This window comes from Peromyscus eremicus, chromosome 19, assembly GCF_949786415.1.
Source record: "Peromyscus eremicus chromosome 19, PerEre_H2_v1, whole genome shotgun sequence".
Taxonomy (NCBI): domain Eukaryota; kingdom Metazoa; phylum Chordata; class Mammalia; order Rodentia; family Cricetidae; genus Peromyscus; species Peromyscus eremicus.
Genome location: NC_081435.1, coordinates 24895080 through 24922411, shown reverse-complemented (window position 1 = coordinate 24922411; position 27332 = coordinate 24895080). Strand labels below are relative to the sequence as shown.

The 27332-nt window shown below is 45.4% G+C and overlaps 1 protein-coding gene across 2 annotated transcripts in view; it reads right to left on the bottom strand.

The window, feature by feature from the left end:
* Positions 1-17342: 17342 nt before the first annotated feature.
* The window catches only part of Ube2d2 (ubiquitin conjugating enzyme E2 D2), a 41963-nt gene continuing 31973 nt past the window's right edge, over positions 17343-27332 (bottom strand). For both annotated transcript variants that reach the window (XM_059246601.1, XM_059246602.1), the window contains 5 exons: positions 25600-25631; positions 25443-25520; positions 25256-25361; positions 23798-23891; positions 17343-18998 (listed from right to left, as the gene is read on the bottom strand). In XM_059246601.1, coding sequence (XP_059102584.1) covers positions 18953-18998; positions 23798-23891; positions 25256-25361; positions 25443-25520; positions 25600-25631 — 356 coding nt within the window. In that variant the 3' untranslated portion in view covers positions 17343-18952. The remainder of the gene's footprint in view (positions 18999-23797; positions 23892-25255; positions 25362-25442; positions 25521-25599; positions 25632-27332) is intronic.

Here is a 27332-nt window from a genome sequence, read left to right as displayed (position 1 = left end):
CTGTGTCTCCAGGGCTCCCAGGTCAGGAAGGAGTAACTGAAGATGTCTAGGGGAGTTGGAGGGAGGGCAGAGTCCTGTACCAGGGGGAGGATGAACTGGGCATTGGGAAGCCTGCCTGGTCTATGTCTGCCTAAAGCCTGCAGGCTAGGGTGGAGTAGCAAGGGGCTGCTGGTGTGAGGGGGTTAGGACTCTTCCTCTCTCAGACAGGGCTCCAGAGGATAAGAAGGGTGTTAAATGCCCCCCACATTGAGGTTTCTGAAAACTACCCATGCTCTCCTATGACAAGGGGGCTCGAAGACCCCACCCACCAATCTCTACACTGTCTTCCTCTTCAGACTCCAGAGAATAGGGTGCTCAGGTTGTGCCTGGGGTGGGGTCTGGATGAACTGCTCTTTGAACTGGTGGGACTGGTTTTGTGTCTAGCCACCTGGGCAGTCACGGGTTGCCTACTGGGCCAAGGAGAGAGGCCTCAGGAAGGGGCCCCTTGTAAATCGTTAACTCCCACAGCCACCACTGGGTCCCTTGGGCCCCACCCCCAGTCATGACTCTGGCCCTGAGTGCTCCCCCACAGGCCAAAACTCAAAGGTCAGAGGTCAGAGCCAGAGGTCTCAACACCTGGGTAAGTCCTTCCCCTAACTCGCCAGGGGAGGGGGAGTTTCTGTAGGGATAGCCCTGCCCTCTAAATTCTGAGAACTGTCACACGGGTCTGCCCTCCAGCCTTCCTGTTGCAGCCCTGATCTGTGTCTCTGAGGAATTCTGGGTGGGCCTCAGGGCAACCCCTGGGCAAGTCCTAGCCCCACTAGCCCTAGATAATGATGCCAGGAGTGTCGGAGGCTAGACCAGATTAGAAAAACCAGCAGACACTGCTCAGAATTGGTCATCTTTCCAGCTCCAAGGGTTACAATAATAGCTGTCTGTTTGGGTTTCTCTGGGTAACAAGCCCTGGCTGTCCTAGAACTCTCTTTGTAAACCAGACTGGCTTCAAACTCACAGAGATCCCCCTGCCTCTGCCTCCAAAGTGCTGAGATTAAAGGCATGCCGCCCCTACACCCCACCCCACCCTTGGCTATTTTTTAATTTTTTGAGACAGGGTCTAGCTGGTGTGGACTATGTAGTCCAGGCTGCCCTAGAACTCACAGAGATCCACCTGCCTCTGCATTCAGAGTGCTCGGATTAAAAGTGGTAAGTAATCTTTTAGTATGTGCAACTATACCCAGCACATTTTATTTTTTTAGATTTGCTTATATGTATGGATATTTGGCCTGCAGGTATGTATGTGCACCATGTACGCACTTGGTGTCTACAGGGGTCAGAAGAGGGCATCAGATCCCCTGGAACTGGAGTTACAGTTGGTTGTGACTGAACCTAGGTCCTCTGCAAGGGCAGGTGCGCTTAACCTCTGAGCCATCTCTCCAGCTCTTAGTATGCTGGTGCCTGTAGAGGCCAGAAGAGGGCATCAGATCCCCAGGAGCTGGAGGGACAGGTGGTCAATGATCACCAGCATCTTGATGGGGGTGTAGAAACTAAACAGGGGCCCTCTGGAAGAACAGAAGCACTCTTAACTGCTGATCTATCTCACCAGCCCTATAGAACCTGGATCTTGACCCTAGAAAGGTTCTAGCTCATTTCATATTCTGAAGCTATAGCTGATAAGATATAATAAACCCTTTTCCCCAGGTATAATGCTGTTGGGAATTTCTGATATGGGAATAATAGGGGACATATCTAGGCAAAAAAAAAATCACTATCAACCGGGCAGTGGTGGCACACGCCTTTAATCCCAGCACTCGGGAGGCAGAAGCAGGTGTAACTGTGAGTTCAAGGCCAGCCTGGTCTACAGAGTGAGTTCCAGGACAGCCAGGGATACAGAGAGAAACCCTGTGTTGGGAAACAAACAAACAAAACCCATCAATAACACCCATGTCTCTGGGAGTCCTGCCCCCAGCATACCCTCAAGTGCTACCTCCATCCCCAAGAAACCTGTTCCAGACAAGCCAATGAAGGAGGTTGACATGTTCCCCTTTTTGATAAGGCATCATCTTATAAGCCAAGGAGACAGGGGAAAAAAAACCCAACATCAACTTTTAATAGAGATTACAGATTCAGAAAAGATTCATAACTGAAATGATTCCCTAAGGAAATATAAAAAGTTACTTACGGCATGGCTAAATTGGGCAGACTTCAATCAGGGGCTGTTGAGAAGTCATTAAGATACATACAATGATTTACATGAGCTCTGTCAGGAGAACTGGCCACTACTCCAGCTAAGAGAGGGCATCTGGTTCTGGGCTGCCTTGGCTCCAACCCAGAGCTAGGGAGAAAGGGAAGAAGCCCTACCTCTTGGCACCAGAGGCCACTGCCCAGGGACCTAGAAATTCTAGCAAGGGAAAGTGAAACAGGAAATAGACAATCTGTTGTTTTGGTTTGGTTTTTCAAACAGGGTTTCTCTGTATAGCAGCTCTGGCTGTCTTGAAACTTAATCTGTAGACCAGGCTGGCCTTGAACTCACAGAGATCCGCCAGCCTCTGCCTCTCAAGTGCTGGGATTAAAGGTGTGTGCCACCACCGCCCAGCTAGATATTCTATTGTTGAAAGCAGTCTTCTCTCCAATAGTGTAAAAGGGAGCTGCAAGGCCATGACTGCTTATCTTCTCAAATCTAAAGAAGGGATGGGCATGGTGGCACAGGCATTTACTCTCAGCATTCTGGAGACAGAGGCAGGCAGATTTCTGTGAGTTCCAGGCCAGCCAAGGTTATATCGTGAGGCCCTGTCTCAAAAAACAAAGCAGAGGGCTGGGGAGACCGCTCAGGAGCAAAGAACAGAAAACTGGGGTTTGATTCCCAGCACTCATGCACTCACACACTCACAGGGTGGCTCACAACCTTCTATAACTCCAGTTCCAGGGGATCTGACATTCTCATCTGATCTCCAGGAACACTCCCACACAAGTGCACGACGCATGCTCGAATGCACACACATAAAGCCTTTACTCCCAGAGCTCAGGAAGCAGAGGCAGGAAGATCTCTGTGACTTTATGGCCAGCCTGATCTACAGAGCAAGTTTCGGGCCAGCAAGGACTAGATAGTGGGACCCTGCCTCAAAATAAAATAATAAATAAATAAATCACAACAACAGCAACAAAAAACAACCTAAAGACGAGGTCACCTTTCATGACCTCAAACCCTTCCCCCTATTTCTTGAGTCAGCCTGAGGACGTGGGCATCCTATTTTGGACATGAGATAATTACTAAAATTATTTTTGTGAAGATTTATTTAGGAGCTGAAGAGATGGCTCACCAGTTAAGAGCTGCTCTTCCAGAGGACCGGGGTTCAATTCCCAGCACCCACATGGCAGCTTACACCTGCCTGTAACTCCAGTTTCAGGGGATCCGACACCCTCACACAGATACACATGCAGGCAAAACACCGAACGCACATGAAATAATCATAAATAAAAGGATTTAATTACTTATGTGTACATATGTGACCAGTGTATGTCTGTTTCATGTGCACACAGATGCCTGCAGAGGCCAGAAGAGGGCATTAGATCTCCTGGTACAGGCAATTTTGACTGGCCATGTGTCTGCCAGCAGTCAAACCTGGGTCCTCTGCCAAAGAAGAAAATGCTCTTTACCATTGCTCCCACTCCACTTTTCTCTGAAAGGCAAAGTCTCACTATGTAGCCCTGGTGACCTGGAACTTTCTATATAGATCAGGCTGGTCTAATTCATAAAGTTCTGCCTGCCTGCCTGCCTCTGCCTCTCCAGTGCTGGGACTAAAGGGGCACACCACCACACCTGGCTCCAAAATACAGTCTCGAACCTGCACCTGAGGCCGTGACCTGGACAGTGAGACTGGGGAGGGGCCATTCTCTTTGTTCTCCTCCAGGACAAACGGTGTGAATGTTCTAGGGGACTCCAAAAACAAGTAGCTTTTGAGAACTCTCCCCTCGAACTGCAGGCACCTTCGAGTGCTAGGGTTACCGGGGTGTCTCTACTGCAGCCTGTGAGCATGTTTCTGGTCCTGACTTTACATATGACTGCTAGGACAGGATCACTACTGAGTAACTTCTCCCTCTGTTTATTCCTGTGACCCAGGACTGAGATCAGGCCTTACACATCTCCATCTCCGCTGAGGGTCTGGCCTCCAGTTGATGCTAATGTTTGTTAGAGGAATGGTCCTGGTTATGGCTGGAATACAACTATCTCATGTACCAGTAGGGGATGAGAAGAAAGGCCGGTGGGCCTGTGTGTCTGCTCAGGGGATTGCAGTGGATCTTCCTGACCCCCTCTCCTAAGGCACATCTGCCTTAGCCCCCCTCCTTCACTGTCTAACCATCAGGGAAGGCAAGGGTCACCCCCCTCTACCTCAGCTATAGGGTGATGGCTAAGCTGCCTCGTGGGTGACCTGGACCCCATCCTGGACAGGCAGAGGCGCTATTTTAAGCCTCAGCCCCAAGCTGCTGCCTTAGCCTCTTCCTTGCTAGGCCCATCTCTGATTACCAAGCCATTGCTCACCTTCCAGCCACACTCTCTTCTTTACCCTGGGACCTGTATAACGGGATCCCCTGGATTTTTAAAAAAATTAATCTTATTTTAGGTGTATGGGTCTTTTGTCTGTATGCCTGGTACCTGAAGAGGCTAGAAGCATCAGATCTCTTAGGACTTGAGTTACAGACTATTGTAAATTGCCATGTGGGTGCTGGGAATCAAACCAGAATCATCTGGAAGAGCAGCAGTGCTCCTAGCCACAAAGCAGGTCTTGGACTTTTTATTAAAAATTTATGATTTATTTATGTGCATGTGTATATGCAGGTGTCCGGCCAGAAGAGGGCATCAGATCCTCTGGAGCTGAAGTTACAGGTAGCTGTGAGCTGTATGTCTTATATTTAAGAAAGACGTAATTTTTATTTTATCTTAAATGTTGTTTTACTGCCATTTATGAATTCTCCCGAGAACTCCCATATGACTTGCCCTGTCTTTGTTGTGTCCCTGCATGTTAGCAGCACATCCAGGGCAGGAATCACTGTCTTTGACTGCCCCAATGGCCTCCTCTCTAGCAATGGTGCCATTTAAGGGATGCTCTTCTTGTCACCTGTCCCCTCTAGGTACCTTGCTTCTTCAAGGCTCCTGACCAAGGGTAGGATGATTTCTCTTCCCTTCCATCAGCCAAAACAAAATCAGGAAAATTTCCCCAAGAATCATTCCAGAGGGTAGAGTCCATGACCATCATGGCCGGGAGAACAGCAGCAGGTAGGCAGGCATGGTGCTGGAGCAGTAGCTGAGAGCTCACATCTTCTTCCATAAGTTCAAAGCAGAGCTATTCTTATTTTTAATTATGTGTGTATGCGTGTTTGTGCATATGTACACCTGAGTCCAGTGCCTGGGGGAGGCCAGAAGACAGTGTAGGTCCCCCTAGTTGGGAGTTAAGGTGGTTAAAGCACCTGACCTGGATGTTAGGAACTAACTGCAAGAGTAGAAGAACACTGTTAGCTGCTGAGTCATCTTATTCCATGCAGTGCCCACCGAGGTCAGAAGAGGGCACCAGATCTGCTTGAACTGGAATTACAGATAGCAGTGAGGCACCACATGAGTGCTGGGAATCAAACCAGGTCCTCTGCAAGGGCAGCAAGTGTTCTTAACCATTGAGCCATCTCTCCACCACGCCACCCTTCCCAAATTGTCTTAATCTCATGTCGATGCCCATCTCCCATTTCCTCAGCCTCCACTCAGGCGTCTCACCCCTCCAGCCACAAAGGCACCCGCGGACCTGTATATTGAGATTTCCCCCTCAGATGAAGAGGGGGAAAATCCTTTGCCAGAGGACTGTGGTTCTGGGCAATGTTTCTGCTGGGGCCAGAATGCAGGCCGGGAAAGGAATGATGATTTAGGAAAGAAGTGGGTTAGGCAGAAGTAGGGACTTCCCAAGAGTAAGTAAGCCTGCATCAAGCTTTCCCTCTTCTGCCTGCCTGTGGAGGAGGTGACTCCAGGGGGCGTCCACATTACAATTCTATGGTTCAAGGGCCATGGATTGGCAGTTCAGCCAGTACCATTCAGTTAATCCACAGTGTCTTCCCCTCCTGCCTTCTGGAGGAGCTCAGCGTTCAGGTGGCCCAGCTGTCAGCTGGCTGAGCCCACTGGACCCGTGTTCACAATCTCTCTCATACCCCCAGCCATAGATAGCTGAGCTCTGCCAGCACTACCCCTAGCCAACAATGACCTTGAGGGCGGCAGCCAGGACACCATGGGAAAGAGGCTGATCACTGATGCTGGTGAGCCTCTCCTGAGACCCATCACCCTCAGTGACAGGTCACTGAGGCACCCCAAGTGGCTCTGTGACCTCATCTACTCCCCTGCTTCCACAACTGGTAGGTTCAGCAGTGAGGTATTGGCACCAAGCCTGAAGAGGATAAGCAAGGATGCCAAAAACCCCCTGCCATCTCAAGCAAGCAGTCTGCTCCAAGCTAGTAGTGGGGGCCATGGGCACAGAGGACATTTCCAGTAACTCCAGATCTGAGACAGCTGGGGACAGGGCTGTTTTGGGAGATCACTCCTTCACTATTACAGATCTCTGGCATCCCCACGATATTTTGTCCTCTCCAGGTGTTGGTCCTGAGGTTAGACCATGGCTATTTGGCAATTTCTGAAAGCCCAACCCAGCCTCCCCCCAGTACTGGGCAAGTGCTCTACCACTGAGCTATGTCTCTTGCCCCTGAAGACTTTTTGCTGTTACTGTTGTTTTGAGGTAGGATCTCACACTCTAGCCCTGGCTGACCTAAAACTCACTATGTAGACAAGGCTGGCTCTCAAACTCATGGTGATCCTTCTGCCTTTCAGGTGTTGGGATTATAGGTGATTGCTCCCATATCCAACCCCTAAGGACACTTTGATAGTCACACTGTTGCTACTGGCATCTAACAAATAGAAATCATTGATACGGATAAAGAATTTGCATTTATGTCCCCAAATGTCAGTAGTGCTGAAGCGGTAAGGCTGATAGGAAGCCAAGGGTATTCTCCAGCCCCACACCACAGGCATAGGGGCTAAGGCTCATCATTTCACCAGCACAGGCAAAGAGGGTTGCCACTCTAGCTTCAAAGGCCCCTTGTGGCCTTAGGAATGTGAATCGGCTGCCTGCTTACCTACCCACACACCAGCCTCCAGTGCCCATGATGAGGGGGCCTGGTAAAGTTTTAGCTGTTGAGGAAGAGTCACCTACCCCAACGCCAGGCAAACCGTAGTCTTCCTGACCCAAAGAAGATTCTGGTCCTAAGGAGAAGGCCGGGTGAGGATAGGAGGCTGACATACAACTGCCCTGCCCCTCCAAGCCCCCCTCTTTTAAAGAGTTACCCCAGTCTGTGCGCCTGGCTGGAAGCTCTGCCTGCCCCCGCGCCCCCCCCCCCCCCCATTTAGGAGGCAGCCATGGTGGTTTAGCTCCTGTCTCCGGTTTCCTAGGGAGCTGTGCTGAAGCAGCTCAGCCTCCGTGAGTCCATCTGTCAGGGAGGCTGTTCCGCCCCATCGATTGCTGTTCCCAAGGGGCTGTGTTGCTCGAGGGACCCAACAAGGGGCTGTGTTGCTCGAGGGACCCAATGTGGCGGCCAGATAGCAGGGAACCACACGGAAAGGCAGGGAGGGAGGCAGCTTGGCAACAGGAAGAGCCAAGAGGGGCTGACACTGCAGGAAGGCAGAGCTAGACAGGCATGAGAAATGTCGAGGGCCAGGGGCTGTGCGGCAGCAGGCTAGCTGCAATGACCTCTGAAGCCAGCTGGCACCCTTAGGACTCAGTTTTGCCTTTGGACACACCAAGTTCCCACTTGCAAAGACAACAACAGCTGACATTTATTGAGCAGGAACAACGAACGTGCCTGGCACTGGGCTGGGGCTTCACACACCCTGCTTTCACTTGAGGAACTGCCCATGCAGTGCAGGTGCCGTTAGTCTTCAGCAGCAGTGGAGGAGGACTCAGAGAGGCTGCCGCACTGTCAGTGGCCACACACAGGAACTGGAGGGAGTCTCTGACGCAAGTCAGCTGGGCCCAGTGGTTGCGCCCCAGCTCCAGACAGACAGAGCCAGGTCGGAGGGGGAGGAGGTAGTCTTGCCTGGCCTGAAGCCTTGCCCGCCCTCCCGGGGAGCCGCCTCCTCCCCTGGGCTGCGTGACATCTGCCCCGCTTCCCGGCCCCAGACAGCTGCCCAGAGCCACGTCAGCACTTCCACCAGGGAGTCTGGAAACTGGCTCTGGCCCCCGAGAGAGAAGGAGGGGGAGGGTTGCGGTCCCCAAAGGTAGCTTTTCAGGGGGGTGACCCACTCAGCTGAGCAGGAATAGGGGTACATAACCTTGACTTTTTACAAGATCCAGTTTCCCCTGCTTGGGTGGATATGTAGTGGGGGCCTTTTGGCAAGGGTATTAGTAGCATCCAGTGTGGATAGAACATATATTCCCACGCAGCCCAGCCATAGTTCCAGGGTTACCGGTACAGCCAGCGACCCTCACAGCCTACATAGGGCCATGTGGTCATCTGATGGGGATCCCAGGGATGAGAAAGCTGCGTAAGGAGGTGTATGGCCTAGCTCAGCAACTGGCCGGCTGGGGCTAGAGATAAACCAGCGCCTCCCGGAAAATCATTAGCATCTGTTTGGGCCAGCAAAGTTGGCCCGCTGGTGCCTCCGCCTACTGGAAACGGCGGCTGAGGCTCAGCCCCTTTAGTGTACAAGCCGGCTTTAACTCGGGTGGGGATGACACCTAACCACCCACCCACCCTAGGAGAAGGGCCGGACAAGCAGGGGACAAGGGCTTGTATCGTTAGGAGTGGGGGCTTCCTATGCGAAGTAGGTGGTTCACTCCGCACTCTGGGTAATCCAGGCCGGCTCTTGGAGATGCCCGTGCTGGCGGCAGCCCAGGGAGTGTGTGGAAATGACACCGCCAGGGCGGCGGAGATCCCCCCCCTCCTGACATTGGCTGGAAAGTGGAGCAGCTCGTCAGGGACAATCAATGGCGATCGATCGCTGCGCGGCGCAGGCGGCCAGCGCGCGGGCGGGGGGGAGGGGCAGCACGGCCAGCAGGGATGGGGGCACCCGTAGTGAGGTCAAAAAACACACAGACCCGCAAAAGGGCATAGTGGGGTCGCATGGATACACAACTGTATAGGGAGGTATCACTATAGGCTACCACATTAGAAAGAAGGCAGACTCATCACACTAGTCTGTCACAACACAACAGGGTTAAATGTTTGGTTTTCACGGACACACGATGGAATCAGTCACACATAACTGCACAATGATATTGCCTATCACACTACCACACGACCAGTTCCACCACACACAGGGACCACAGAACCACAACGGATGCCCTAAACTACTCACCCACCATTTGCCAGCATACAAACTTACATGGACTGGTCTCAACTAGACAAAAATGGGGGGAAAAAGTCAGATGGCTATACTGTGTATCACAAAGCCTCAAAGAATATTGTTAAACTGGGTCTCACTAGACACTTTCACAATGAGATCAACAGCCCAAGTGGAACACAGCTGGGCCACCCATTGTGTCCTAAGGTGCACCTCAATAACTAGAAGTCAAGTTGCTTGACAACACCCACATGAACACAACTTCATCAAATGGAACGCCCCCATCCTCAATAAACACCAGAGCACAGGTAAACTAAACTAGCACTAACTCACAGTTCTGACAGTACTACCAAGTGAAGCTGCATGGCCCAGGACCACAGGAAAAGAACCTTACACAGGAATCTTGGGTCACTATTAATGGCTATGTACTAGATTGCTGTTCTCAACCTGTGGGTCGAGACCCTGTTGGGGGTTGAATGACCCCTTTACAGGGGTCGCCTAAGACCAATGGAAAATACAGATATTTACATTATGATTCATAACAGTAGCAAAATTAGGAGTTAGGAAGTCGCAACAAAAATAATTTTAGGGTTGGAGGTCCCCATGAGGAACTGTAATGGGTCACAGCATAAGGAAGGGTGAGAACCACTGTGCTATCCTATCTATACAATGTCACACCTATACAATGACTGATTCCCTAGCATCACTCTAAACTTTTAAGCTTGAGATCCTCTCTGGGAACCTGACTCACCCCAGCAGCAGCAACACTACTTGTCATTACATCTGAAAAACCCAACTCAAACATCACAAACCCAGTTCCTAAGGCCGTTTCCACCCCACCCACTAGATGTGTCCTAGCAGCAGGGTGAGCCCAAACAGCACCCAGGCTCTGGGGCCTGGGTGGGGAAACCACCCTCAAGCTCTCACGGGGTGAGACTCAAACAGCCATGTACTTACTTCCTATTACTTCCACAGGACAACAAAACACATTTCTCCAAAGTCACCCACCCCAAAGTCTCCCAAATTCAAGGACTACCTCTACTTAAAGGCACTTTCTATCCCTTTATTTCCGACAGGAATAGAAGTGTTGGTTATAGTCCCAGAAGGCTGGGTGTGGTTGCGCACACCTTTGACCCCAGCATTCTGGAGGCAGAGGCAGGGGGACCTCTTAAGGCCAGCCTGGTCCGAGTTGAGTTCCAGGACAGTTAGAACTACAGAGAAACCCTGTCTCCAACAACAAAGTCCCAGAAAGGTGTAAAGCAGCAAAACAAGGCTGGTCCTAGACCTCAGCAATGTCCCTACTCCCATTCCAAGGAGGTACATTTGTGGAAGCAGGATCAAGACCTTTAGTCCTACACACACCCTTTGAAGACCTCCACTGTGAGCTAATGCAGGTCAGCTGGGCTGGAGCCCTAACTTCATGTTCAGGCCTGGGCCCACCCAGGGACTTCCAGGAATCTCTGCTAGCAAAGGAGCTCCCCCTAAAGGTCATGCCTAGAGTGACTCCCAACACTGCCAGTCACTTTCTGTGACTAGCTCTCAAGTCTCACACATTGACCTAAGATCTCTCCTAAAACAGAGGCCTTCCTTGACTAGGGAATGAAGACTGTTTTTGTGACCTAGGATGGAAACAGCAAGGATCTGGCCATCGAGGGTGTTACAACTAACTCCTCTTCCTTCCCCTTCAAGTAGAACTGGAACACACATGTAAGAGATCAAATCTGCCACTAACACTCTTCACCCACAGCTGAAGGCCAATTCTTACATTACTCCTCTCCCCCCAGGCTTTATATCCAGTCACAGATGGTTGACAAGACATGTGTGTCCATGTGCCTACCCACACATTTGTGATCACACTCATTAGGCATTGCTGAGGAGGTATGTATGCTCCCCTAAGGGGCCCAGACAGTCTACACAGGTACCTGGTACCCCAAAAGCTGGTCTTGCTCAAAGGCTTGCCATGAGAAAACAGGGCATATGTAAATTGTCCATAGCTACTTCCTTGAACCTAGTCCACAATTCTCTAATTGGTAAGATCATTTTCCACCAAGTTTACCTACAGACTAAGTTAGAGACCAAGTGCCTATTTTCTTTTTCTTTTTTCCAGACGTGATTTCTCTGAGTATCCCTGGCTGTCCTCAAACTCACAGAGATCCACCTGCCTCTGAGTGCTGAGATTAACCAAGTGTCCTGGGTCTTGCTCTGTAGACCAAGCTGGCCTCGAACCTAGAGATCCGTCTGGCTCTGCCTCTCGAATGCTGGGATTAAAGACGTACGACACCACTGCCCAGCCCAACTGTCCATTTTCTAACGAAAAAAAGAAAATCAAAGGACATATAAATTACTTGCCCCAAATTATATGACTGAAAAGCCTATGATTCAAACCCACATCTAATTTCTCTTTTGTAAAGGCTACAGATTTAGGCTCACACCCATATGCACAAACACTAAAGAATGTCCATGCTCACACTCTTCTCGAAAGTTCCTAACATGGACAGCCCCTCCCGCACACACAGAAGCTGGCCTATGCTCTCCGTCTGGAGCCAGTCAGCCACATTCTCCATGGTTCTGTCCTTCAGGGACATAGCAGGCAGGGAGTCTACATTCCCAGGTTTCCACCCTGACCCTGACCCACCCCCTTCCCCACCAGCGTCTTCCTGCTGCAGCCAGATAACCAGCCCCAGTGGGGAAGACCTGGAGGAGAGCAAGGAATTCTGGGGGCCAGTCTGCTAGTCCTACTCAGGGAAGCCTAAGACCCAGTTCTACTGCCTGTGTTTCGTAGCAAGTCAGCCTTTCCTTCAGGTAAGTCTCCACCTTTTTAGTCCAGCTAGAATGAAGGCCTCCCTCTTTATTATGGGGACTTTCCTAGGTCCAAAGTTTTCTTCAGATGCAATCCTTTACATGGTTAGGAGCTAAAGCAGATTCAGGGAGTCCCCTAGACTTCCCTCTCTTGAAGTGTACAGCCAAAAGCCTGACTTCCAGGCAAAAACAACCCCTAGAAGCTCTCCCAATCTTGGGGGTGGTAGCGGCTCTCATGGCTCTGCCTGGGTTGCAGCTACTTGGTGGCTTCAGCAAATCTACAGCAAATACAGTTATTTGCATACCCAGATGGCCAAGCCTAGAATTTCAAAGAATTCCCAATGAAGAGGCAGCTGGCTTCCGGATGGTGGCCCTGGAGGCCCACAGCTGTTGCACTGGAACACTAGAAAGCCTGGGGCCCCCAATCACAAGATAAGATTGAAAAAGACAAGAACATTTCCCAGGCCTTACCATAGTGCTCTGCTCTTTTTCCTGAACCTCAATCTTTGGATCTAAAAGAACCACGTCATGGCCATCTACTTCTAAATACATCAAACAAAAAGCCAAACCCCAAACAAGCCTCCACACCCCAAACAAAAGCCCCTCTTAGTTCTGTCCATGGACATTCACTGACCTCACACACCTTGCAGTTTTCAAAGCTATGGGTCATCATTGCCCTCTGCTGGCTACAAAGGAACTAGCAGCCACACAGAACCTCTTACCTGTAGACCCTGAAAATGTAACCTAGGTTGCTGTTCCGTTGAACCTTGAGTTAACAGGGGCCAGAATGGTTAGAAACTAAGGTAGGAAAACGATGTGTGCATGTGCGTGCAATTGTCTCCCACTCCAAACAAACATCGATGCAGCTCAGAAGCTATATCCACTCACAGAATAAACATCTGGAGAACCCTAAAAACCCACCAGACCCTTCCATCTTTTCTCATGTCCTTGCCCTATCTGCTCCAAAGGAAGGCTGAGTGATAAGACCTAGAGCCACACTTTCAGAAAGTTAAACTTTTTAAAATAATTTATTTGTATTTTATGTACATTGGTGTTCTGCCTGCATGTGTGAGGGTGTCAGATTCTCTGGAACAGGAGTAGATAGTTGTGAGCTGCCATGTGGGTGTTGGGACTTGAACCCAGGTCCTGTGAAAGAGCAGCCAGCACTCCCAACCACTGAGCTATCTCTCTAGCCCCCAGAAAGGAGTTAAACTCTAAAGGAAGGTCTGGGACAGTTTTGTTTTCATGGTCCCCTTTGCCACTCCGCAGCAAATACACGAAAGCTGACAATGTCCTCAGAAACAAGACTGGATCCTTTAACAATTGGCACAATATTCTGCAGATTAGCGAGCTACATCTTCAAAGATGGCTGTTATGCTAGCTTGGGGACTGGGGTGTTGAGATAAGTGAAACCAATGAACAATATATTTTATTAGTGGGGAAAAGCTCTAGACACCAGAACCACAAGGTAAGTAACCCAGCTTTTGCCAATTACTTCAAGCATGGCATCTCTCTCTTACTTCTGAGACAGTGCTGGCTTTAAAGCACAAATGCTAGGTTGTCCTTTGGGATGCTTCAGGAATCTTCAAGAATGACCTCAATTTCTAGGGAGACCAAGCCAGAGAAAACTAGAGATTTGCGGAGAAGATGGTCTCCTTTAACAAAACCCCCTCCTTACCTACTGTAAAAACTTAAAATTCAAGATTGGAGGACCAACAAGATGGCTCCCCAAGGAAAGGCACTATTTGCTGTCAAGCCTCACAACCTAAATTCAACCTTTGGAACTGACATGGTGGAAGGAAAAAATCTTCAGAAACTTGTCCTCTAACCACACATGTGCTGCTGAGGCATGCTCAAAACCACATACATATTCCCACTAAATAAATGTTTAAACATTTCAAGACTTGAGTAGGATCTGGTGGGACAGACCCAGCTTTTCTGGAAAAGGCAAGAGTACCCCAAATTCAAGACCAACTCAGGTAACTTGAGACCCTGTGGCAAAAAGCAAAATGAGGAGTTGGAGAGAGGACTCTGATTATAAGTACTTAATGCTATCGCCAAGAACTGGAGTTCAGTTCCCAGCACCTATACAGTACCCCATCAACACCAGTAACTCCAGTTCTGGGAATTCTGATGAACTCTAGGGTATCTGGTGCCCTAGAGCGGTGCATGTGGTACACATATATTCATGCAGGTGTACAACACATACATATTAATATGAAAAAAATCTTGCAGGGTGCGAGGCACATGCTCTTAATCCCAGCATCCGGGAGGCAGGAGGCAGAAGCAGGTGGATCTCTGAGTTCAAGGCCAGTCTGATTTATTGTTCTAGGACAGTCAGAGTTGTTACACAGTGAAACTGTCTCAAAAAATAGAAAAAAAAAAATCTTAAAGCCAAGAATGGTTGTTCATACCTTTAATCTTAGCAGTTGGGAAGCAGAGGGAGGTGGATCTCTGAGTTCGAGGCCAGCCTGGTCTACACAGAGAAACCCTGTCCTGATAAAAACAAACAAAAAAATGAAATGGGGGCTAATGATATAGTTAGTGGAGTGCTTGCTTGCCTAGTATGCATGAAGCCCTTGGCTCAATTCCCAGCACTGTATAACTGGGTGTGAGGTGCATGATGCCTGCAATTCCAGCACTTGGAAAGTAGGAGGATCAGAATCTCAAGGTCATCTGCAGCTACACAAGTTTAGAGACCTTGTCTCAAAGATACATGTTTTCAAAATTGAACTGGGTGCAGCCTATGCTTGTAGTCCCAGCCGTCAGGAAGAATTCAGCTCAGAAGTTCAAGACCTACATAAGTAACAAAGTTGAGACTACACATAAAAAACAAGAAATTCAAGGTTTCTAAGTACTTCAACAAGAAGCTCAAATCCGAGATTTCAAGAATAAGTAGACATGGAGAAAAATGGTTATGTACCTTCAGAAGCTGTGGCAGGCATCCTTCATACTCTCACAGGGTTGAAAGGAAACTCAATACATTTATCAAGGCTCCTGCTGTTTATCTCTGTACATCATCTTAAGAGGCCTAGCTTGGGTATTTAGTGGCTTCTTGTTTTCTTTCCTACAAGTGATCAACCATTTACTTTCAGAGTACAATGTAGGAAACTGTACAAATAACAACTTACATAGGTTAAAATCAAACAATGAAAAACGAATCAAAGACTGTTTGAGCTGCTGTGTTGGTACCCAGGTACTCATTTAGGCGAGGTAATAGGGATCCAATCCAGGGCCTTGTGCATCCTACACAAGCACCAATCTCTGAGCTACCTCCCCGGCACCCCCACCCCCGAATATTAATATAGACTTGCACCTGATCAAAGATAAAACTTCATGAATAAGTCAAAGATTAAAACATGATCCCTAGCCACTAGTCAAAATGTCTAACTTGCCTCAATTAACTAAAGACTTTCAAACTCTGAGCTTTTCCATTTACACTAAGGTAAAAATACAGCAACAATCAATAGGTTCAGAAATTATCAAGAACACAAGTTTCCTTTAAGTAAGTTTACAGTACCAAGAGAAAGAGAAAGACTTTTTTTTATTTTTTTTTTAAATTAGACAGGATCTTATATTCTAGACTTTGGATCCCCAAGTCCATACTTCCAAACGGCTGGGATAACCTGTGAACCACTATGCTCAGTCCAGGCAGATTTTTCTGGAAAGTAAAGAGAACTTGGTGAAGAGCATGCACAACACAGGGGAACAGGAACCTGCACCAGGAGTATATTCCACAGCTCTAAAGGTGAAAGAGGTGAGGGTGAAAAGGAAGAGGAAGTTCATCCATCCATAATTCAGAAGAGCCAGGAACACAAGAAAATTCTATTGAGACTGACTTACTCCAGTAAGTATTAAGGAGTCCTATACTGAGACAAACCAGAGTTTCTCCTTAACTGCAGACAAGGGAAATATATAGGCATTTTGACTATAATTTAAAAAATAACTCACTTCTCCGGACAGTCTAAAGCTCAAAATAATTGGTTGAGGCAAATGGGACTGCCAGAAGAAAAGAAATGCTTCTACCACTAGGGCAGTGCATAAAAAGCCTCAGTCCCTGGTCACACTTTCCTTTTCCCCACAAACTTCCTATCCCTTCACCAACCACCATTACAGCCCTGCTAAATCTTTGTTCTAGACAAAGTAGAAGTTAGCAGGACAAGCCGGGCGGTGGTGGCTCACACCTTTAATCCCAGCACTCGGGAGGCAGAGGCAGGCGGATCTCTGTGAGTTCAAGGCCAGCCTGGGCTACAGAGAGAGATCCAGGACAGGCACCAAAACTACACAGAGAAACTCTGTCTCGAAAAACAAAACAACAAAAAAGAAGTTAGCAGGACAATAACCCCTTTGACTACTGGCCAGTAATAGAGCATGCAAATATCTGAAATGGTTTGGTTTTTACCAAGAGATTGCTCTAATATAACTGGACAAAATTGTCTAAACTATTATTAATAAGACCCAAATAGAAACGTGTAACTTTGACATTCCTTTGTAACCACTACCTTACCAGAATAAAACAAGGTTGCTGCAAATTAGCCTTTAGACACCAGGGAAGTTTCCTGTGCGAGAATCCCAAGTGACATCTGTTTACTTATAGACTCATAAAACTAGTGGACTCACCGCATTCACCGGCCTAATATTGTCTGTGACCATCCAAACCTCTCATTTGGCACATAAACAACAAATGATGGCTTTTATTTAGCACAAAAATAATTAGAGTACTCTTAAAAAAAATACCCACACTATGACCTAATAAATGACAATAAGCTAGCAGCTCTCAGAGATGAGAGGCAAGTAAGAATAATGGGCTTTCTAGAGCTGTGCAACTGAACCCAAAGTAAGCAGCAGCGTTAATAGTAAAAAACAGGAAAGTTCAGCAGGGATCTAGTCAATGGCAGAATAGCTGACCAGTTAGTATGTGCAAGGCCCGGGGCCCACTGAAACAGACAGACAGACATACACACAGCACCCAAAACTGAATTTCCATCTGCCTATAATAGTAATGATACATGGTGATTTCTGGTTAGAGTTCAATCCTGAGTCTTCCTCTCACAACCAGTTACAACCATTACCTGCAAGGGCAAGGGGATGCTAATCAGTACTCCTGAAACACTTGTAAGCCACCAGCTGCTAAGAGGTTTTTAGCTGACAGGTTGTGATGGATGAACAGTGACACTGAGAGATGAGACAGGGGAACAAGTTTAAAACCAAAAGCAGTGGACATTTATTCCTCATTTTTTTGTGCAAGAGTGTAAAGATGCATTTCAAAGAACCCAATGACTAGAGAGCATCAGCCATGGCCTTCAGGCTGGCCTGGCTTACAGTAGGTTAGGAAAAGGGGTGAGGGGAGGTAACCTGCCTAGTTCACATGAATGTTTCTGGGTAACAGTTGTTTACAAATTTCAAACTACATTTTACTAGAGTCAAGGGAAGACTTCAAAAAGCCACATACAGTACAATTTCAAACCAATGAACATCCTGCAAATGTTAGTGCAAAGTAATTACTCTCCAATACAAGATTGTGCTCATGTTTCCCAGGTTTGGTCGGTTTTCTTTTATAATTACAATCACAGAGGCTTAACTTATCAAACAGCAACACCTTTGTGTTCTGTGTCCTATGTACCAAGAGAATATCACAAGGTTTTGGTGAAATGCTGCTCAGTTTCATTAACAAAGCAAATTTATTTAGTTTAACAGTCATGTTCCTGGAATGGTGCACATATAAGTTTCATGAAAATGCCTTTAAGCTTATGCCTCTACCTTGTTTAGTAAAATTACTCTCATATCTTTTTTACTATGTAAACTGGAATTGTTTCATGATTTTGAAATGCAACAAATATAAATGAAAACATTTCAGGGGTGAGGAAAAATCCACCACTAATCTTAGCTAGACAAAGTTTTTAAATCAAAAAAGCCTATTCACACAAAATTATATGTAATGACTGTAGTAATCAGTTTATTACACAGATTAATCATTCTTGAACGTACAAGCTCCAGAGGAGCAACTGGGTCTTTAAATATACACAAGTATTTCCATCAAATGAATTTTCACCCTTACATCGAAATAGGCCTAAAGCAGTTAAAAACATAAGAAAAATAAGAGCTATAGCTATGTATTAACTGAGAAACCACATACAAACCAAAGGTTATGGAAAGGGGCTAAAATGAAGAAGGCTGAAAGGGCAGGGCGATGTGAAAGTGTTGGGAACAAGGCCCACCACACTTTATGTACTAACAGCTCCAGTCCATTGAAATGTTCTTCAGTTAAACTTAGACCTTAAAATACAGCACGCAGGCAGAGTTTAATCTGTTTGGTCATAGCCTTCACCTAAGCTGTAGGTCCTTCAGGGTGAAATGAACACAGAAACAGCTTCTTGTTCTTCACCCTGCTTTGTATGACTGTTTGAGATTAGATGGATTCCACTTAAGAACAATCTCCTACGGGTCACTGGAGCTTTTTTCCTCTCATCCAAGCACACACTGTGTACCCACTACCCCTCACATCTTGCCATTATCCAAATTTAGGTCAATAAGGAAAGCTTTTAGTCTCACACCTAGGTTACGCCCGGAGAACTGGCTTCTCACACACACACTTCTCTGCTAGGAGGCAATGTTGGTACAGAAGTACAGTATTTCTAGTTTGTTGTTCCAGGTATGTACAACACGCAGCACTGCTGTGTCAGGTAAACATGTGCACAGGGGAAGGTGAGGCGTGGGCTCATAGAAAGCAGTCAAATGGAAATCAAAAGGACTTTCTCTTTCAGAGTTCCCCTAGCTTTATTTGCAGAGGTTATCCAATAATTTCTTTAATTACATCGCATACTTCTGAGTCCATTCCCGAGCTATTCTGTTGTACCTGTACACACACAAAGAGAACTTGGCTTAAGATAGGTAAGGAGTCATTAAGCAACATATTTCATTCATTATCCCAACTAGTAATTTTAGGTAGTAACTGAAAACACTCAAGCAAAATCACCTTTCTCCCTCCAGTTTCTTTCACACATATCCCCCTTTCTCTCTCACCCTTCCCTTTTTTGGAGCTAGGGTTTCACTTTAGAGCCATGGCTGGCCTTCAACTATCTAAAACTAGGGTGGATGGCCTCAAACTTGAGGCCATCCTCCTGGGTGCTGCTATTGCAGGGATGTACCATGACCTAGCTTTACCTCTAATTACAAATAAGTCCACACTCACGATACAGTGAGACACTGCAGTAAAAGCCAAAACCATCTCCTAGAAATGCAGTATCCAGGACTCAGATTCAAGTTTAGTATTTGCTGATCTGTACCTCATCCTAGTTTTTTTTCTTCCTGAAACAGGGCTTCTCTGTGTAACAGCCCTGGCTGTCCTAGAACTCAATTTGTAGACCAGGCTGGAGAATCCAGAGATCTGGGTACCTCTGCTCCTGAGTGCTAAGATTAAAGTCCTGTGCCACCATCCTATGTTTCTGACTGACCATCAATTCAATGCAACCAAAGGTAACCTTAAACTTGCAGTCTTTCTGGCTTTGGAGGGATATAAGTATGTGCCAACACACCTTAGGATTTTTTGTGACTATGTAATTCTGTATTATATGGTTCTTAAAATCATTTAACAGTGATTTAAATGGCAATAATGAGCTAGGAGGGGAGACTGAGACAATAGGTTCCAAAAATTGTCTCAAAACACAGAGAGACTTTTGTCTCACAAAAATACAAAATACAGTAAAGGAGCTAGAGACAACTCAGCAGTTAAGAGACTTGCTGCTCTTAAGGAGGACCTCATTCAGTTCCTAGCACCTGCATGGCAAGTCACAACCATCTGTAACTCCAGTTCTGGAGATCCAACTCCTTCTTCTGGACTGTGTGAGTACCAGGCATCCATGTGATACATACATACATACATACATACATACATACATACATACATACATATATATATACATGTGGTGTATACACATATACGCAGGCAAAACTTTCCCCTATCTGTGGGAGGCCAGCTCCCACCTTTTAAAAGGTTCCTATGAGGAGGACAGAGATATTAAAAAGCAAAAAACAAAAACTTGTTGGGCGGTGGTGGCGCACGCCTTTAATCCCAGCACTCGGGAGGCAGAGGCAAGTGGATCTCTGTGAGTTCGAGGCCAGCCTGGGCTACCAAGTGAGTTCCAGGAAAGGCGCAAAGCTACACAGAGAAACCCTGTCTCGAAAAACCAAAACCAAAACAAAACAACAAAAAGACAAAACAAAAACAAAACAAAACAAAACAAAACAAACAAACCCTTTTAGACAGAAAGATAGTGAAGAGGAGAAAGAAACACAGGATAGCTTTGGGAGAACCTGGATCAAAACCCTTCTGACTCTTCAAAAGGACTTTTTGTAACAATGTCAAGGGGCGGGGCAAAAGATCTCCCCCTTGCTAGCACAAAGCACAGCCAAGTGTAGACCCTTCCAAACACCTGGTAACCATACTCTTGGTCAAATCATCCCCTTATGTAGCCCTGCTGGGTAAATCAAGCTTAGATTCTATGACCCTGAGCAGGGTCTTACTAGGAAATCTCTGTGGGTCAAACACATAAAGTAAATATAAAAATTATAATGAGGTGGGTATGGTGGTGCACTTCTTTAGTTCCAGCTCTTGGAAGGCAGAGGTAAATGGATATTTGTGAATTAAAGGATAGCCTGGTCTACACATACCAAGCTGCACGCCAGCCAAGGGTACATGGTGAGACCCTGTCTCCAAATAAAAACAAATAAAACCCTACAAAGAAATAAAATGACACGATTCCTTCCTTTATATTAATAAAAGAATTATTTGGCAGGGTTTACTTCAATAATAAAAATAAATGCTCCATAAAAATATTCCAGTTAACAAAATAAACACAGAAGGCTGTATAAGTCTAGAAGGATAGCGAGTTCAAGGTTACCCATAGTTATATAGTGAATCATGAGACCATCTCAAAACAAAAACAAACCAAAAAAGAAAGAGAGGACAAACAAAGAATCAGGAATGTATTATTAGGCACGGTGGCTCATGCCTGAAAATCTGGCACTTGGGAGGCTGAGGCAAGACGATCGTGAATTTAAAGGCAGCAAAGGCTATATAGCAAGACTCTTTCAAAATGTGTACATGTATGTGTACACAGCTATAGCCCCAGCTACCAAAGAGACTAAGGCAGAAAGATCATTTTAGTACATGGGTTTAAGGACAGCTTGGACAGCATAGTGAGATTCTGTCTCAAAAACAACCAAAATTAATTTTATTTTAAAAAAGATGAGGGGCTGGAGAGATGGCTCAGTGGTTAAGAGTGCTGACTGCTCTTCTAGAGGTCCTGAGTTCAATTCCCAGCAACCACATGGTGGCTCAAAACCATCTGTAATGAGATCTGATGCCTTCTTCGCTTAAAGATAAGACAGGTCACTCACATATATAAAACAAATATAAAAAAAAATGAATAGTTCTGCTGAACATTAGTTCCATGCTGACTTAAGATATCTTTCTGATAAGCATTCATATCCATAATTTATATAAAATGGTTCTCTAATGAAAACAATTCAGTTGTGTATAATATACAAAATAAATAAATAATGAAGCTAAGGTTTGGGAACACATACCTTTAGTCACAATACTTAGGAGGCAGGGGCAGGTAGATTTATGTGAGTTCCAGGCAGCCAAGGCTTTTTAGTGAAACTCTGCCCCCAAAATAAATAAATAAAAATAAGCTGCAGGGTCTAGAAAGATTTCAGGCAGATAACTCAGCAGTTAAGAGCACTAGCTGCTTTTCTAGAGGACCCTGGTTCAAATTCCAGCACTGACACGGTACTTCACGCCCATCTAATGCCAGTTCTAGGGAATCTGATGCCCTCTTCTGCTGTGGGATGGTCTGTATGTCAAATGTGTTGTTCTGATTGGTCAATAAATTAAACACTAACTCGCCAGTAGCCAGGCAGGAAGTATAGGCAGGACTAACAGAGGGGAGAATTAAGGGAACAGGAAGGCAGAGGGAAACACTGCCAGCCGCTGCCATGACAAGCAGCATGTGAAGATGCCGGTAAGCCACGAGCTACGTGGCAAGGTATAGATTTATAGAAATGGATTAATTTAAGATGTAAGAACTAGATAGCTAGAAGCCTGAGCCATTAGGCCAAACAGTTTAAATAATATAAGCGTCTGTGTGTTTATTTTATAAGTGGGCTGTGGGACTGCTGGGGCTTGGTGGGACCCGGAGAGAAAACTCTCCAGCTACACTCTTCTGGCCTCTGCACAAACATGCAGGCAACAAGCACACACACAATTTAAAATTCAGCCAGAAACACATGATTATAGATGGTACTCAGACATACAACAAAAAAACTAAAAATTAGTGCCAGAACCCCCCATTCCTGTTGTAGCTCCATTAAACACTATCATAAATTAAAAAAAAAAAATCATCTATGATTTTTCTATTGTTTTTGATTTGGGGCTTTTTGAGACAGGTATCACTTTGTAGTCAGGCTGGCTTCAAATTCACAATCCACCTGCCTCAATACCTATGACTTTTCTAATACAACAGATTTTAAGTAATCATTTAATATTTTGTTTCTAACTGATTAATTAATTACAGACAGGGTCTTACTATGTCTGGAACTCAGAAATCCACCTATCTCTGCTTCAAAGAACTGGGATCAAAGGGGTGAGCTACCACACCCAGCTAGTCATTTATGGGTTGTCGTCCGTCACCCCCCACCCCCAAGACAGGGTCTCTCTGTGTAGCCCTGGATGGCTTCAAACTCAAGGAGATCCACCTGCTACCTAGGTGCTGGCATCAAGGGTGTATGCCACCACCACCCAGTGGCAGACAGATCTCTGAGTTCAAGGCCAACCTGGTCTATAGAATTCTAGTATGGTCAGGGCTACACAGAGAAACACTGTCTCAAACAGCACTTCTCCTATATAGTTCCTTTATAATCTCACTAAATAATACATAAAAGCAAAAATGATTAGAACTCTCTAAGTTACTGTCACTTTTGATGTCCTGACCATTCTTCAATAATTCATAGTATACAATTCTAAAATACCTAATTCTGAATCAAAATTTGTTTTAAAAAGGAATTTGGCACTTTTATGCCAAATGGTAGAAAATTCAATTATCTTTACCATCAAATTTACCCAACTACATATAAGACAAATGGGAACTTGATGCACAATGATTCATGAGTCCAAAGACAAACAAGACATAAAAGTATTTTTAAGGGTTAAAAGAAGAAAGAGCACAAAAAAAGGATTTTTAAAAATCCTCTGTACTGTAGGAAAGATTTTTAGTAGACAGTACATTACACAATTAGACATAAGATTAGAATCATCTATTTATAATAATTGGTAATAAGAACCCTTTCATAGCCTGGTGGTAGTGGTGCACGCCTTTAATCCCAGCACTCAAGAGGCAGAGGCAGGTAGCTTGGTCTACAGGGCAAGTTCACAACAGCCAGGACTGTTACACAGAGAAACCCTACTCAAAAATCCAACCCCCTCCACAAAACAAACAAAACAAATAAAAACAAACAAATAAATACAAAAAGTCCTTTCAAGTACTCCTTAGAGAGTTTATGGTAAACATCTGGTCCATACTCCAACTCTATAAGGAAGTTCTGAGACAGCTCCATCCCACACCTGACAGCTTTCCATCTGAAGGTGATACTTACTTTTCTCTATCTGTTTTGTAGATCCGAGCAATCTCAGGCACTAAAGGATCATCTGGATTGGGATCACACAACAGAGAACAGATGGACAAAAGTACTAGAATATTTAAAAAAAAAAAAAGTATACATTAGTAGAAGACCAAAGTGAAGGGCTTAAACATCAGAGGCTAGGCAGCACTCAGGAGGCAGGGGCAGGGGCAGGTAAAGAGATGGATCTCTGTGAGTTCAAGGCCGGCCAAGGCTGTATAGTGAGACCCTGTTTCCAAGGAAAAACAAACAAACCCCCTCACAAAAACCCAACACGAGATGCTAACCAATGTTAAGACTAGAATTGGGAATGCAGGTAGCTTAAGGCTGGAGAGCTTGGATAATGTGCATGAGATTCTGTTCTGAGTTCAGTTATTAGCAGAACACAACCAGCTCTTCTAAACCCTAGATTCAGAGAACACTTGTCAGTGCCAGTGAACTTCAACTTTAGAAGCTCAAGTTCACAGAAGACCAGCTGTCAAATTTCCAACAACAGACAAAATGAGTTGTCTGACATCACCCTCCGTTACAAGGGAACTGCAAGGGCAATTCGGGATATAGGAAATTGTCTCAAAAACAAAATAAATTTTAGCCAGGCACCAGTAGCTCATCCTTGTAATCCCAGCACTATAGAAACTAAGGCAGGCACATTGCCACAAATGGTGACGGAGCCCAGACTACAGAGTAAGATCCTGTCTTAAAACAGTAACAAAAAAACCCCAACCCCCCTACAAAAATAATCAAACAGGACCAGTGAAACAGCTCAGCGGGTAAACTACTTGCTGAACAGCCTGCCAATCCAAGTCTGATTCCTGGAACCCAAAAGTGGAAGGAGACAACCGACTCCATGAACTGTCCTCTCATCTCCCTGCAGCGCTGTCGCACTGCCCACCTTGTACACGAACAATAACAAGTGAATAAATAAAGTCAAACAATCACATCATTCATCTTCTCAGTGGTAGCTTGTTTATTTATACTTTTAAGGCAGGACTTCACTCTGTATCAAGCTAGTCTCAAATTTGCTATGCAATCAAGAATACTCTTGAATTACTACTGATCATTCTGCTTCCACTTTCCAAGTATTAAGATCACAGTGTATACACCACTATAACAGGCTTCTACCTGTTCTTGAGTATCACAATCAACAAACCTGGCATCACACCAAGGATTATCTATTCTTTTTTTGTTTGTTTGTTTGTTTTGAGACAGGGTTTCTCTGTGGTGCTTTGGTGCCTGTCCTGGATCTCGCTTTGTAGACCAGGCTGGCCTCGAACTCACAGAGATCCATCTGACTCTGCCTCCTTAATACATACATAAAATATGCATAAAATAAACACGCATAAAATAAATAATTTGAAAAACAGATAAAAAAGATAAACCAACAAACAATAAAATCAGTTATTTCACCTTGATATCAAACAACTATTCTATTACCTTTTGAAATAGTTAGTGCTGGAGACCACTGTGACCGTAGAATATCAAGACAAATGCTGCCATTACTGTTAATATTTGGATGATAAATTCTTGTTGTAAATGCAACCTGAAGAAAAAAGAAATCTTTGTGACTGATTTACTAGTATCATACAGAGCATATTAACAGCAATGATCATATTCCAATTACCTTAGGTGGTTTGAAGGGGTAATCTGTTGGGAAATGAATTGTCAAGAAAAACACTCCACCCTGATAGGGGCTGTCATTCTGTTGATGAAAAGAAAGTGAGATTTAAAATGAATAAATTACATGAAGTAGTTATTAAGGAATTAAAGTGAATACTTACTGGCCCCATTATTGTAGCCTGCCAATGAAACACTGAAAAAAAACAAGAAAAAGAAAATCATCATGTTAATGATATTCAGATCACACCTATACTGTAGAAACCTATCATTCCCTGCCTAATCAAAGTTCTTTTATGCCAGGAGGTGGTGGTGCATGCCTTTAATCCCAGCACATGGAAGCAGAGGCAGGTGGATCTCTGAGTTCAAGGCCAGCCTAGTCTACAGAGCAAATTTCAGGGAAACCGTATCTCAAAAAACCAAAAGAAACATCAAAGTTCATTTTAAACAGTATCATAACTGAGACAGGGTTTCTCTGTGTAACAGCTTTAGCTGTCATGGTACTCACTTTATAGACTAGGCTGGCTTCAAACTCCAGAGATATGCCTGTGTCTGCCTCCCGAGTGCTGGGATTAAATAAAGGCATGTGCCACCATTGCCTGGCAATAATGACTATTTTCTATGGACAGGATGAAGGCTAAACCAATTGTGATTCCAAACCACTGAAAAATGAATGAATGAATGAATGAATGAAGGCAGGCAAATGAGTTGAGCACTTTTAATCCCAGCACATGGGAAGCAGAGGAGCAAGTAGATCTCTGACTTGGATGCCAGCCTGGGATCCAGGACAGCCAGGGCTGTTATAGAGAAAGTCGGTCTCCAAAAACCAAACGAACCAAACACACCAAAAACCAAAACACAACAAAAATGAACAGTCAATTTAAAAATAGGTGGAGAGGCTAGAGAGATGACTCAGTGGTTAAGGGTGCACACTACTCTTGCAAACCAGTGTTCAGCTCCCACCACTTGAATCAGGTGGTTCATAACAACCTATAACTGCAGCTCCAGAGGATCTGATGCCCTCTTCTGGTCTCTGACCATTTACACTCATGCACATACCCGCCTACCTCGCACACACCACCACCATCAAAAACACAATAAAACCACCAACAAAAGAACCCACACACTTTTCTTGAGGCCAGCAAGATGGTTCAACAGGAAAAGTTTTGCTATCAAGCCTGACATGAGTTTGATTCCCAGGGCTCACACACAAGGAGAAAACCAACTCCCAAGTTGTTCTCTGGCCTATACACATTTTATAGCATGTGCACACACACTGGAACTAAGCATGGTGGTATAGTATATAACGATACTGGCAAAGCTGAGGCATGATGCTAAATCTAAGTTTATCTTTGGCTAAGGAAAGGTTTTCAGGGCACCCTGGTCTACTTATCTACAGGGTAAATTCCAGGTGAGCCATGGTTACATGCTGATTCTATCACAAAAACCAACCAACTTACCAACAAACAAAACCTGTTTCAAAGTCATGCCTAGAAGATAAATTTGTTGATAAAGTCCAAAGAAAGGTTCTAAGTGCTATTTTAAAAAATTATTTCTTTGCCTCTAAGACTTTTTGTCTTTTTATTCCACCCACTCTAAAACAGGGCTTCTCTCTGTCCTGGCTGTCCTAGAACTCACTGTGTAGATCAGGCTGGCCTTGAACTCAAGAGATCTGTATGCCCCTTGCTTCCTGAAAACTGAGATTAAAGGCGTGCATAGCCACCACCACTTGGCTGCCTCCAAGACTTAATCATTCCTCAATTACATAAAATATACTTAAAAAAATAATGCTGGCATATGGCAGAAAGGGTCCATACACTCAAATTAGGAAAAACTATTTTTGAGTGTGCATGTGCTGAATGTGTCCACATGCATGTGTTTGTGGGAGTGTGTCCAT